General features: G+C 36.5%; 1 protein-coding gene across 6 annotated transcripts; it reads left to right on the top strand.

The window, feature by feature from the left end:
- The first annotated feature begins 664 nt into the window (after window positions 1–664).
- gng2 (guanine nucleotide binding protein (G protein), gamma 2) lies at window positions 665–13,846 on the top strand. Of its 6 annotated transcripts, none has more exons than XM_052573391.1 (4): window positions 665–809; window positions 7,897–7,978; window positions 12,761–12,854; window positions 12,973–13,846. In XM_052573391.1, exons 1-4 carry the CDS (start codon window positions 671–673, stop codon window positions 13,099–13,101), a joined length of 444 nt encoding a protein of 147 aa, XP_052429351.1. In that variant the 5' UTR covers window positions 665–670; the 3' UTR covers window positions 13,102–13,846. The 6 variants fall into 6 exon arrangements, with proteins under 6 accessions (XP_052429351.1, XP_052429357.1, XP_052429354.1 ...); XM_052573394.1 differs by having other exon boundaries at window positions 734–809; window positions 12,756–12,854; XM_052573395.1 differs by lacking the exon at window positions 665–809 and adding an exon at window positions 905–1,072.

Genomic DNA, 13,846 nt, shown 5'->3' with positions numbered 1-13,846 from the left:
TAAATGAGATATAAAGTTGCAAGATATTAATGTTATTTTATTTTTACTCAAAATCAAATGCAGGCTCCCATTAGAAAAGTATTACAGACATTTCTGCATTCTATGCATTTCTAAGCTGGTTTAACCCAGAAAATTCTGTTTTGATGCTATTCTAGCTGCAGGGCCAGCATCTTCACCAGTGAATAGTCTGATTAACCAGAAATGACTTTGGCTGAACAAGGAAGCGAAGCAGATCAAGCTAGTTAGGAACCCTGGTGACCAGCACAGCAGCATCCCAACACTGAAGACCAGCATCCAAAACACAACATATGATAGTGACCTGCAATGCTCAGCTTGCAGTTAGTCTATTGGGATCCCAAAGTGCCATCTCAAGAGACACACCAGGCAGAGTAACTGTTTTACTTTCCAAATATAGACTAAAAACAGCCACAAACACATCTGTAATCCTCTAACACCTTATCATCTCAGCCTCCACTGCAACGGTTGCCAGATACAATTCCTTATTTAATCTTCTGTCACTCTAATTTTGTGAGACTGAAGATTAAGCATTTGATTACAGGAGCTTTGGCTGTGTGTGTGAGTGCACAATGACTCTAAGAGGGAGGGTCTCTCTTTCTTTTAGACACACATACACATGCTTTGGGGGAGGGGCAGATGTGGATATTTATCCATGTTCCTTGTCAGCTCAGTGCAAGAACCTCTGTGGTTAACTGCACATACAGGAGCCAAAGAGCAGAGAGCAGAAACAACACACTTCTGCACAACAGCACTGACTAAAAGCCACCAAAATGGTCTGACTGGGGCAGCAGGTAAATAATCTCGTTTTTCTTTTTAAACAATGTCTTTGTGAGTGTTTTTGGGAGCAAGAGGAAGTGGCTTTCAGCTTGCTTCCTGAGCGATTCCACTAGTTGATGGGCGGAGCGAGAGGAAGGCTGTCAGCTGGGGTGGTGTAGCAGGCGGCGAGTGTATGTGTGTGTGTGTGTGTGTGCCCGAGTGTCAGAACAAGGAGTGTATGCGTGCTACTGTTACATACAGCTCTTGTGTTATTGAAGATTATAAACACATTGAAAAGGTGAGTGGAAAATCTTTTCATGAACTCATTTGCATCAGAAAGACCAGAGGTTTGTGTGTGCAGATAGACAGGCATGAAGATGTGTCAGTGGGGCAAACTGTCTAAATGAAATCATATGTGACTATTTGGAAAAAATGAAAAAATACTGTGTGGATGGTTGTGTTTGTTCTGAGTAGTCTTGCATGGACAAAAGGCTTGTCCACAGCCGTTGCATGTGTGTCAGTCTAAATCAGTGTTAAATTGCTCTGGGGATGACTATGTTTGCTTGTGCTTCACCAGAGGATGTGTTTGTTAGCACGTAGCAGGGATTCATAATTTACGTGGTGTAATGTAGTGCAGAAATGCCTTTTTTGGTCAGGTGTGCGTATGAGGAGCACCGAGCATCTGTTTGGGGTAAATGCTGCCGGAGATGGGGGGATGACAGTGGAGGAGAGTATGGGGGAGGGGAGGGAGAAGATGCTGGAGAGAGAAGAGAGTGATGGAGAAAAGGCAAAGAAAGGAGAGAGGGTTTGAATATTTGAGAGGAATCCCCCAGGAGTCCCCAGAGTGCTGTGATGATGACTCTAGAACAGTGCTCTTCCTTGTGGAATGTTCCGCTCAACAGAATGCCAGGCTGAGCTCTGGTTAGAACTCCACATATGGCTCACATACATTAAAGAGTATTAAACACATGGGATCATTCTTATTAGAGCATATAGTCACATTAGTAGTACCTTGTAGATGGCACAGGAGAAAAAAAATATATATATTGAATTTATTTTCGTACTTGATGCTTCCTGGTTTGGTGGGGCTTTATTTTAATTGATGTTTTTTTTTTTATGTTTTTTTTTATTTTATTAAGGCAGTCTGGATATCACAAACACATCTCATGTAATGTTGAACCTTTATCATGAAGTAATTTAGTTAATAAGTTAATAGTCAGGCCATTAGATTAGTACTTGCCCTGCCCAAACTTTTTACTTGCCACACCACAAAACATTAGATTGCACATACTCTCTCTCTCGCTCTCTCTCTCTCTCTCTCTCTCTCTCTCCCATATGTGCTTTATGGGAAGTGTCTACAGGCATAAAGGTATATTATATCTCCCTATCCTTACCCTAACCCTACACCTAAAACCTAACTCTTACAGAAAGCTATTGCCAATTTTTGAATTTCAAAAACCACTAGTATGTTTTTTATGCCATTTGGTTTGAAGTGACACAGGAAGTTTCCTCATAACCATGCTTACATTTTAGTACATTTCTGTAAGAGTTAGTGTTCCTGTAGCTCAAGTGGTAGAGCATTGCATTAGCAAGTGCAAGGCTGGGAGAAAATTGTTAGCCTGAATGCAATGTAAGTTGCTTGCATCTGCTAAATGTAATGTATAAGTACACATTTCTTCATAAACTATACATACTAGAACACATACACATATGTTATTAATGGTGTAAAATATGATCATTTTAAGACTAGTAAATGTCACATTATACATAATATATTATGATAGAATTAAACGATATTAGCCACCTTGACTAATATATCAAGCTATATTAGTCGCTTTCAAATAATTAAAGTTAACACCACATAAAACCATTGTTTTAATTAAAACAATAATTGATTTATCCATGTATTTATTAGTATGAGTGTGTGTGTGTGTGTGTGTGGATGTGAGAATTTATTGGAAAAAAAATATAAAGTGTTGCCAGTTTATATTACATGGCCTTAACTACTATGTGCATTAAAAATAATCAATATGTACTTATCCTGTTCATATTGCATTGTAAAACAGTTTTGCTGCTACTGAGGTGGGATACGAGAATAGTTTAGGACAGGTTTGGCGGTATGGGTAGGTTTAAGGGTGGGTTAAGATGGGTCAGCTGGGTAATTATAAATACAGATGTAATTACATGCAGGTATTTAAAAAAATATAAGTACACTGTAAAAACATGTATACACAGTAAGTGCATTGTATCAAATGATTAATTTACATGTAAGTACATAGTAGTGAATGCCACTAATATAAAACGGGGACCAATAAACTCCTGATTACTGAATATTGTTAGTAAATGGCTGTTATAGTACATATGTTTAGGTATTAGGTAGGGTTAAGGGATCTAGAATATGGCCTTGCTATATAATATGCATTGATAGTCTATGTGCTTTATAATACTAATAAACAACCAATATGCTAGTAATATGCATTCTAATAAGCAATTAATTAATAGTAAATAGTGTTCCAAAAGCTAAAGTTTTTTGTTTGTTTGTTTTATATCCTACATATTCCATATATCTGTATAAATATCTAATAAGATCAAATTATATATATATATATATATTTCAGTGTTTCCTTGGGTTGTTAGGGATATACATATGATTATATTTATTCTATATTACCGGAACATATATAGAAGAATTAAATGAAGCTTAGTGAAATTTAGTGAACACTAACCCTGAGCCATCTTTATTGCTGAGCCTTGTGTTTATGATATGTTCTTCTGAAGTATGTGTAATTTTGGGAAGAATAAGAACATTATTATGAATAAGTGTTTTTGTTCAAAGAGAAATAATAGGGGGTGGAGAGTCCCTTGAATAGATGTGAATACTATAAGAGCAACACATCTTACAGTTCACTGTTCAGAATGGGTGGATCTGGTACTGTCTGGCGTTTATGTTGGTGCGGTGTGGGTATAAGTATGAACAGATGTGAGAGACAAAGGTCTTTGTTAAAAGCAGAACTACATTTCTTCCATTTATTATTTTTCCACTCTTTCCCGAGAAGCATAACCAAATTCTTTCATCATTTTACTCCATTCTAAGAGAGACAGTGAGTGAATGTGTGGACAGAGAGAGAAAGAGCGAGATTCTCATGAAGGAGAAAATGACTTCATGCTCTATTTGTAGACTCAACCTCTCTGACTAATACTCACACCAGGCCTCTTTTCTCCACCTTATGTCAGACTACAACTGATAGTTGATTGCTGTTGTGTTTTTATGAGTGTGTGCCTGTGTGTGCTACATTGGGGAGACGGAAACCTGACAAAATCTCACTATGTGGACCTCCTTACAGGGGAAAAAAAAATCACAAATATATACTTTATAATTAAAATCTAACATGTTTACTTCATATAAAATCTATAAAGGTTCTGAACTAGTGATTAATGTGGTATGGTGAGGGAAAAGCCTTGGATTTATTAATAATGGGACACCAAGAACTCTGTGTGTGAGTACATTTTAGTATATACAGATGACTTTGAAAGTAGAGAAAACAGCCCCGGATGTTTGGAATATTGTTAACTCTCCGGGAACCTTGGGTGTTGCTCTTGGCCAAGTGGCAGCTTCTGCAGGAAGTCATTTGAACCCATAATCGCACACACAAGCTCCTGTTTCATTAAACAATACACATCTTGATAATCATGAAGGATCTGATCCTTTATCAAAATCAATTTTAATTTAGATTTATAATGTTTAATGACCTTTTTGAATATTGTATGAAGGTTAGTGTTTTGCTATATTCATGGAGAACTCATTACTTGTGAGGGAAGGTTAGTCTTATGTTTATAAGACTGAGTCTTACACAAGAACAGGCTGTTTTTTACAATCTGATAAGACACCCGGATACCACAGGAAACCAACCATGGAGCTGAAATTTCAGAGTCACAGACATTTCATATTTAAATGTGAAGGGTGGTAGCTTGTGTCACATTTGCGTGGGAGGTTTTTGAGTCTACAGGATGTGCTGATTGAATCTCTAGTGTGTAGCAGATGTTAGAAACAGAGTGACAGTCATGGTATGAGTCTTGAGATCTGGTGTCAGGGTCATTGCCTACTAGGAACCCTGAAGTGTTATAAGGCATTATAAATCTGTCTCTCTCTTCTCTCTCTCTCTCAGACACACACTCTCTGTATTGCATCTGGGGCTTCAGTGGATAAATGATTAAACTGACTAGTGTCTGCTGAGGCCTGGTGAGAATGTTGCAACATAGGCTCACTGGAAAAATGGCACTGTATCTTCATTGTTGTAAAACTCCAAAAGGCAATTCACTATAGTTTACAGCTGAAATGAACACTAGTGGCAGTAAAACACCATGAACCTTTATTCCTTTTCAGATAAAGTCTGTTTGCAGGTGCAGATTATCAATTAATGAAGGCTTATTGTACTAGAATGTCTAACACTTTGTTAGTGTAAGATTTGTAGACTAATATATTTTGCATCACATAACCAGCTCCATATGTATGGCTTACCTGATGTAGTAAATGCATTCAGAAGCTCACCTGGTATAGCTTTGCCTTTATGATGCGGAGTACTTAAAGGGATACTCCACCACAAAATGAACATTTTGTCATTAATCACTTTTTAAGAACACAATTTAAGATATTTTGGATGAAAACAGAGAGACTTGAGACTGTCCCATGGACTGCCAAATAAATAACAGTGTCAAGGTCCAGAAAAATATGAAAAGCTTTGCCAGAATAGTCCTTCTGCCATCAGTAATTCAACCGTAATGTTATGAAGCGACGAGAATACTTTTTGTACATGAAGAAAAGTAAAATAATGACTTTATTAAACAATTCTTCTCCTCTGTGTCTCTCCAAATCAGCGTAGCGCCATTTTGGCAAACCAGCATACGCTCTTCTGTATTGCGTATTCCGTACTGCTCAGATTTGGTTGAATTACTGATGGCAGAAGGACTATTCTGATGATGCTTTCCATACTTTTCTGGACCTTGACACTGTTATTTATTTGGCAGTCCATGGGACAGTCTCAAGTCTCTCTGTTTTCATCCAAAATATCTTAAATTGTTTCCCGAAGACGAACAAAGCTTTTACGGGTTAGGAACAACATGGGGGTAAGTGGTTAATGACAACATTCGCATTTTGGGATGGAGTATCCCTTTAAGTACAAGTCCCGTAAAACACAAGTCACAATAAAAGAAAAAAGAGTTTGTCGAAAACCAGCTAAAGCATTAACCTTCCAGCGCCACTTACCGGACCTTTTAGTGCCACTGGACACACATGTGCACACACATACAAGTTTCTGCAGAGAAGCACATGTGTGATTTATCTAAATTTGGTGCAATGTCAGCATGAACTCTTAATGCACATTCTTGGGTTTTATTATACTTAATGCATTTTCCTGAAGAATGTTTGTTTTTATAATCTTTCATGAAAATCACTTATAATTTACGCAGTGCAGACTACTGGACACTTTTAAACAATAGATAAATATCTAAAATTTGCATTTATTGAAGTATCTAAATGTAAGGCCACTTTTTACAATTCAGTCTATTCACCAATAATAAAATCAAGGTTTGCTCTGTTCCTTCTTGTTGAATATCCTGTTTAACAAGGGAATGTACCACATTACAGAAGTAAAATTGGTTTTGAACACAATTAGCCTAACATTGAATGTAATACTAGTGGTGGGGTTGGCCAAACAACAGTTCAAAACATTTGAAATCTTCTTACAAAAGCTTTAGATTGTTGTTGGTCTTATACAGTTAAGGTGGTTTTATTGGTTTAAGATGGTCGCTCTCTACCTGGCAAAACAGGCCAACTTAGACAAGAAAACCAATTTAAGATGATTTCAGTTTGGAAAATCACCATACCTTTTTTTCTAAATGTGCTTAATTGATCCAATTGTTTAATTTTTTCTGATTTCTCTGGTAACATATGCCAAACTTCTCCAATTATTTAGTCCAATTAAACTCCACCCTTTCTTACAACTGACTGCAAGGATTTCATATCTCCCTCCATCCAATCAATAACCAATGAATTTGAACCAAGTCCCCAGCCTACATTTTTTTGCGTTGGATAATCTGTTTCATTCGTATACACATCACAGTACTGAAGAATGATTTATTTCCATTACATCATGGCTCAAAGATGCTTTTTTCACCAGAGTTATGGATACAAATTATGCATAAGATGAATAAATGTTAGAATTAGCACCCTGTCATTTATGTGATTATTCACCACCATTAAACATTAGATACCAGAATCATTCATAAAGAATTTTCATTTGGTTATTTATTAAGATTAGTATTTTTCTTTGTTGTCAAGAGACATTAGAAAGCCAAACCATTTAGTAAAAATGTAAGTACACCTTCACACAAGCAGTGAGCTAGTGGTTTTGTCCAGTGAGAAGGTGGATATGTTTTATATTAAATCATGAGGCTACTCCTCTTGTTCCTCATTCCTGCATTATCATAGTCATTTCACCTTCAGTGAAACTTGGTGTGAGAGTCCATTCAGTTCAAAAACAAAGTATTACAGTAACAGGGTGACTCAGTTCCTCCCAACTTGCGGTGGACCCTGATGCTGTTTAAATATTTTGGTGGTGCTGTCCACTGAGACAGAAGAGATATGGAGAGATTAGATGTTGCTGGAACGTTCCGAGTGGAATTGATTCACAATAGTGGAATTCTCCTGTTGCTGCAGAGCTGCTCTAGCAAAGTAATTGGCCCATTTATCACGTTGACGGAGACAGAGGAAGAGAAACAGGGAAGGTGGGGTGGAAATACAGGAAGACCAATCTGTACTCTGAAAAGTTCTTTTTAACACTGCTGTATCTTTACAAATAAAAATCACAGCGATCAACTGAACGTGTTGTTCAGTTGTTTTTGTTCTGATAGTGCAGCCTGGGCTTTTGTATAGGCTCATAAGATAAACTTCAGTCAGGTCTGGAATGTTTCTCAGTGCAAACAGTCTGGGAAAGGTGTGACATTCTAAACCCCTCGACCAGGGCACGCACGCACACACACACACACACGCACACAAAAGGCCTTGAGCTGCAGCAGGGATATAGAACACATGGACTCTAACTGCATGGCTTCCTTTCTCAACAGGGTCTGAAGACACACCAGAGGAGGCCAACTCACTTTTGAAGGCCAAAAAATCAGGCAGAAGTCAAAAAGAATCAAAAATAAGGTGAGAAAATATGCAAAAAGGGAAAAGGAGAAACAAATGCACTCCTAACACCCACTGTATATGCAGTGCTAAAAAGTGTAACAGAGCATTACAAGCTGCGCTGATATGTTGGTGGGAGGGAGTGTGTGAACCATTAGTGGGTTTATCAATGATCATGCCATTTTTCAAATTTCATAGCGCTGTGTTTTTTTTGCGGTAAGGCCGAGGGCGTCCATTTTCACATGTTGCAGTTCTTCTTTAGAATGTTCCATTAAGAGGAAGCTTTTCTGCCCAGGGAGACTTGATATTATACCTTGATTATTCTTGTTGTGTTGCATTATAACAGACTCTTCAAACAGCCCCTGCAGTGGCACTTCCATTTCCCTGCTGGCCTTCCTGTCCCTCTAGAAATGTGGCAGAGTCGGCTAAATGGCACACATATGGCCCTCTCTCTGGGGATACAGACTAAATGGGCTCCCCCTGTACTTCTTCAAATATATACATGCTGCTTTATAGACTCCTAACAGATTAACAGATCAGTCTTCTGATGGACAAATCAACAGAGATGATTGAAGTGACAAACAGTGAGGACTGGCTATTGCAGCTGTGGTTGGCTCAATTAATTTTCAGTGTCATGGACTAGCAAATATGATGATCCCCCACGAGGGACTCTCTTCCTAAAATATAAAGACAGCCATTTATAATGTGTGAATAACATTTAAACATGGTTTTATAAAGAAAAGTTGATTTAGGATTATATAAATGTTTTTTATATTGTACTTGCCTTATACTAAATTAACTCGAAGTACTGAAGCAAATTATTAAAATATAATCTAGAAAACATGTAATAGTTAAATTGACAACAAATCTTGTTTATTCCTCTTTAGTAGAGTAATATTAGATATATAATCCCGAAAGGTGACATCTTTAGTCTAATTCAATTTATAGAGTTTAATAGAGAATAGAACATTTTATGGGGTTTTTTTTCCCCACAAAATGATATGCATATATGTTTATTTCCTGGAAAAAACTAGGGTTGTTAGTAGAATAAAATACTTGCAATTATTTCATTGATTTTTGATTTTAGACATTCATTAATATTCAGGAATTTAAAAAGAAATCTCAAAATAATTTGAAGTTAACTTTGTTGCAGGATGCTTTTAGAGTTATATAATTGAGTGTAATTTTCAAAAAAGTATAATTTTCAAAAAAGTTTAAAAGTATAAAAATTTAAATATAAAAAATAATTGTATAATTATTTTGATTGATTATTTTACCGATTTTTATGGAGAATAGATAAATGTATTTTATTAATGAAATGCAATGCAGATATATTTAGTTATAAACTATGAGTGTTAACAGAATGATATATACTTGACTTAAAGGGATAGTTCACAAAAAAATTAAAACTCATGTCGTGCCAAACCCGTAAGACCTCTGTTCATCTTTGGAACAATTAATTAATTCAAGAGCTTTCTGATACTCCATAGACAACAAAATAGTCCATGAGCCATCAGTGGTTCAACCGTAATTTTATGCAGATAGATTACAGTTACATTTATTTTGTAGTTAAATTATGTAATTCCATAACATGTAACTAGTTACTCCCCAAGACTGGTTGGAGTAAAGGGTTAACTGGCGATAGATGTCTCTAGCTCATTATGCATATCAGCAGGCTTCACACTCTTAAACTTACTGGCACTATTCTCTTTCCTATCGCTGACATTCTCCTTCAGTCTCCTGTGTCTTAATCCCCCCTCTCTCTGACCCCCTATAAGGTAAAGTTCGGTGCTCCAGGAAGACGAATAGAGACTGCAATCTGTAATGGCTTTTAAACATAGACTCCACCCTGGGTTTGTGCTGATGTTCCTTGTCTGGCTGTAAATGTCTCTTTAGGCCTGATTTACAGAGGTAGGCAGTGTACTGAAGCTGTCCCCTCTCTGAACTCTTCAGATGTATGGGGTCCCCCTTCTAAAGTTGCCTTTGGTGAGCTCCATCCTTGATTTTAGGAGTGGAACATTTTATTGCTGTCAGATCGCTCTGTATCTCAGTTGCCTAGCAACTGATGTCCATTGCTAAGATGCCTGGGATGGTCACTAGGTTTAATGAAACAGTCTTTGCGACAGATTACCAGGAGCTGAGGATGAAGATGCTGCTCTTTTCAGAAAAGCGTTTTTACTGAGGTTTCTCATACAAAATGCGTCGTCTTTAACTAAACATAATTGTGTTTATTCACTTGTTTATCTACTGGTGTTATTTTCAGTCGCATACAGCATGAGGCATTAACTGCTGCATCATAATGTAATCATGTCGGGAAATAGAATTGTAGATAATGTGATCAAAGTGAAGACTTTATCCATAAACATTTGGATGTCAAGATACTGACTACATTTGCAAGCTTTATTGTTTACATGTGGAACGTTAATAGGCTATGATGAAGTTGTTTCCTTTAGGCCAAGTTGGCATTTTCTCTCATTTTCAATTTCATTAAGGACTAAACCTTGAATATTGAATTAGATTCACATTATAAACACTCAAGGCAAGGTGTGTCTTGTGTAGTAGCAATAGAGGAGTAAATATGTGGAGTAAATAATGCTGGACGTTGTTTAAGGACAGGAAGTTTCTGCTGTCTTTCGTTGAGCCGGGGTTCGGGCTCATTATCTACAGTGGTTAACCTAGAATGAGGTCAGTCTGACAGCTGATAGTCTAGCGATCCCTGCTGTTTGCTCTCAGCAGCAGGCCTTTGTATTTAACCTCGCTGCAGGAGAGCCGGCTGAGATTAAAAACTCTGATACACCACAGACCTTTGAGCTCACAGTCATGACAGGTGTGTCACAGTGTGCCATCAATACCCATATGGCAAAGCCACGTGAACATGAAAGACGCACACACGCGCGTTTGCTTTTTTACGTTGTGGTGGCCGGGGACTATCAGATGATGTCTGTCGGTTGTATATTATAAGCTACTAATATTTTCTTCCTCTTAATCCTTCATATTCATAGATCCCATTGAAATTAAATTACATAGCATTGACTGAACAACTGTGAGGGAAACAAAAAACAAACAAGCAAAAGATTTGTAATTTTTTTTTGCTATTAACTGTGTTGTGCCTTCTGTGAGAGACTTTAAATATTTGGGAGTTTTTAGAGTCTAAATATGTCAAAGCAGACAGTGTGGTAGGAAGTAAAGTACGGTATCAGTGCTTCTGATGCTGTCCCCACCCTTCCTTTGTCAACCAGAGTCAGACCAGTAGCAAACCAAGTCTAACCAGCCTAAATATTGATCTGTCACACTGTACTGGCATAATACTTTAGAGCAAGGATTTCTAAATTATTATGTATTTATGTATAAAAAAACATTTTTAAATATGCTGTGATAAAACATAATTTACAGTGCTTGGCACTGTTTTTAGTTTTTAGACCACCAGCACCCAATGTAAGGTTTGTGCCACAGCTGCCCTAAACTATAACAGTACGGGTGATTACCAAAATAATTTTTTTATGTTTCATTAATGTTTAATCCAGAAAAAATAGTAAAACACTTTATACATTTTTTTATTCAGATGCTTTTTTACAGTCAATATCAACAGATACCATGGAAAAGTAAATAAAAACAATGCCAGCAAGAATGCAAGGTTATTAATGCCAAAGGAGGCCATACAAAATATATACTTTTGGTTATGTGTAGTTGTTTCAGTTTGTTATCTGCTTAATATTAGATACTACATTTTTTAGCTTTAAACACACTTTTGACCGATTCCTTAAATGCACATACAGTGCTTAACAAATTTATTAGACTGTATTTATTACTGTGATTGGGCACCTGAAAAAAATAAAATAAAATTTTTTCTTCCTTCCCCTGTAAAACAGGTAAATGTAAGAAATAACGGATAACAACAGTAATTCGATTTTAGCGTTACGAATACTATTGTGACTAAAGAGCTTACACATACTGGTAGATTAACCATTGCAGAAACATAAACAATTATTTTGATAATCACCAATACTGTTAGTTTATGGCAGCTGTGGCACAAACCTTTTTTTGGGTGGTGGTCTAATAAATTTGTTGATCACTTTATATATATATGAATATTAAAAATGCACTAGTGTTCAGAAGATTGAGTTCATTTTTTAAAATCAATTTATTAAATAAAAAATACAGTAACAGTAATTTTATATTATTTTTATTATTATATTGTGAAATATTATTTCAATCTAAAATAACCTTTTTTATTTGTATGCATAAAAATGTACCTATTTAAGAAATTATTGTAATCTTCTACAAATTTAAGTCAGTTGTTTAAAAATGTAAATGTTTTGCAACATTATAAATGTTATAAATGATATATTTAACTGTCATTTTTGATCAAAGTTTTTTTTTTTTATAAATAATACAATTTATTCTCATCCCAATTTTTCTAATAGTATAGTATACATTTTATGATTTTGAAATCAGAATGTAAAATTGCCCATTTTAACCTGATTTGATTTATTCTATTTAATTAATTAATAGTTTTTTTTACATACAGACCCCAAGAACAAGTTTACAGAAGTGACATCCAAAACAATGTTGTCTCTGTAGGCCTCTTGAGGCCCACTGGGGGTCCTAAACCCCAGTTGGAAAACCCTTGCATTAGAGAGCGTTACAACTATTTTTCTCATATCAAATTGTTGAAAGTGAATTCACACTGGCACATAACTAAACACAGCTCCTCTGTATCAATTTTTACATTTCTTAATCTTTTATCCATATGTGTCATGTCAAATTTGCGGAATATGTTCTTCCATGTGTGTTACAGTGCAGCAGCCTCATGGCCACCAACAACACAGCTAGCATTGCTCAGGCTCGCAAACTGGTGGAGCAGCTCAAGATGGAGGCCAATATTGACAGGATAAAGGTAAGAAGGGTATCAACACAGCACCATTTCATCCAGTTGAAACATGTTAACTTGGTTAGGAGTGAAAATGAATGAGCATTGTTTAGTGACTGTTTGTGATTTCATGAATCAACATCAGGTCTCCAAAGCAGCAGCAGATCTGACATCGTACTGCGAAGCCCACGCTAAAGAGGACCCCCTGCTATCCCCCGTGCCTGCGTCCGAGAACCCCTTCAGGGAGAAGAAGTTCTTCTGTGCCATCCTGTAAGCAGCGCTGCCCAGCCATGGACTCGCCTGCTCCCTCTGGGATACACTCATGGACATTAAACATGTTGATCTTTTACAAGGGCTGGAGAGATGCAGTGGAGAACCCATAAATTCTCTCAGCTCTCTATGAGCCCTGATTAAAGCCACTGACTCCACCTAGTGGCCTTGAGATCCAAAGCTGAGCACAGTTACAAGAATCTGTTGACATTCGGGAGCAAGAGCAGGAAAAAACACGAGTGACTGTCAATGTAGCAGATCAGATGTGTTGTGAAAATATTCCAGTATTCAAAGGTTTCTGTGGTTTTGATGAGGTATTCAAATATTTTTCTTTATTGAGTTTTAGTGGGCTGTGATCTGATCACTGATCTTAGAACCCATGGATTAGTCAAGTTGCTGTGTTATTTCTTTATTTTCTTTTTAATAATCTTTAATAATCATTTTGCTATATGCCTACCATTTAGGTAGCTTTCAGTTAAAATAATAAAAAATAATGAATGACAGTTTAGTGAACTTTTCTAATGAATTCACGCTTGGACAAATATTCCTAAAATGAAATATACTAATCTTTTAGATGCTGAAACAAATGATTTGTCCGTACAGCAAACAAAGTTTCTTTCTTTTTTGGTCTTAAGCATAGTTCTCTTTTTACTCTTTGTACAAAAATGTTAGCAAGTTGAGCTGTGTTGTGCTATATGGTTTGAATATTTGTGGTGAAATCAATAATAACTGCATGAAGCCTGACAAAA

This window comes from Carassius gibelio, chromosome B13, assembly GCF_023724105.1.
Source record: "Carassius gibelio isolate Cgi1373 ecotype wild population from Czech Republic chromosome B13, carGib1.2-hapl.c, whole genome shotgun sequence".
NCBI classification, from domain to species: Eukaryota; Metazoa; Chordata; class Actinopteri; order Cypriniformes; family Cyprinidae; genus Carassius; species Carassius gibelio.
Note: the sequence above shows the minus strand (reverse complement) of the source record. Positions and strands in the feature narration are given on the sequence as shown.

Excerpts from the sequence above, each read along its gene's own strand:
- gng2 (XM_052573391.1), top strand. The coding sequence starts at position 671 with ATGTTCCTTGTCAGCTCAGTGCAAGAACCTCTGTGGTTAACTGCACAT. Across the intron at positions 7,979-12,760 it reads CAAAAAGAATCAAAAATAAG|CAGCCTCATGGCCACCAACA; the intron begins GTGAGAAAATAT and ends GTTACAGTGCAG. Across the intron at positions 12,855-12,972 it reads CCAATATTGACAGGATAAAG|GTCTCCAAAGCAGCAGCAGA; the intron begins GTAAGAAGGGTA and ends AATCAACATCAG.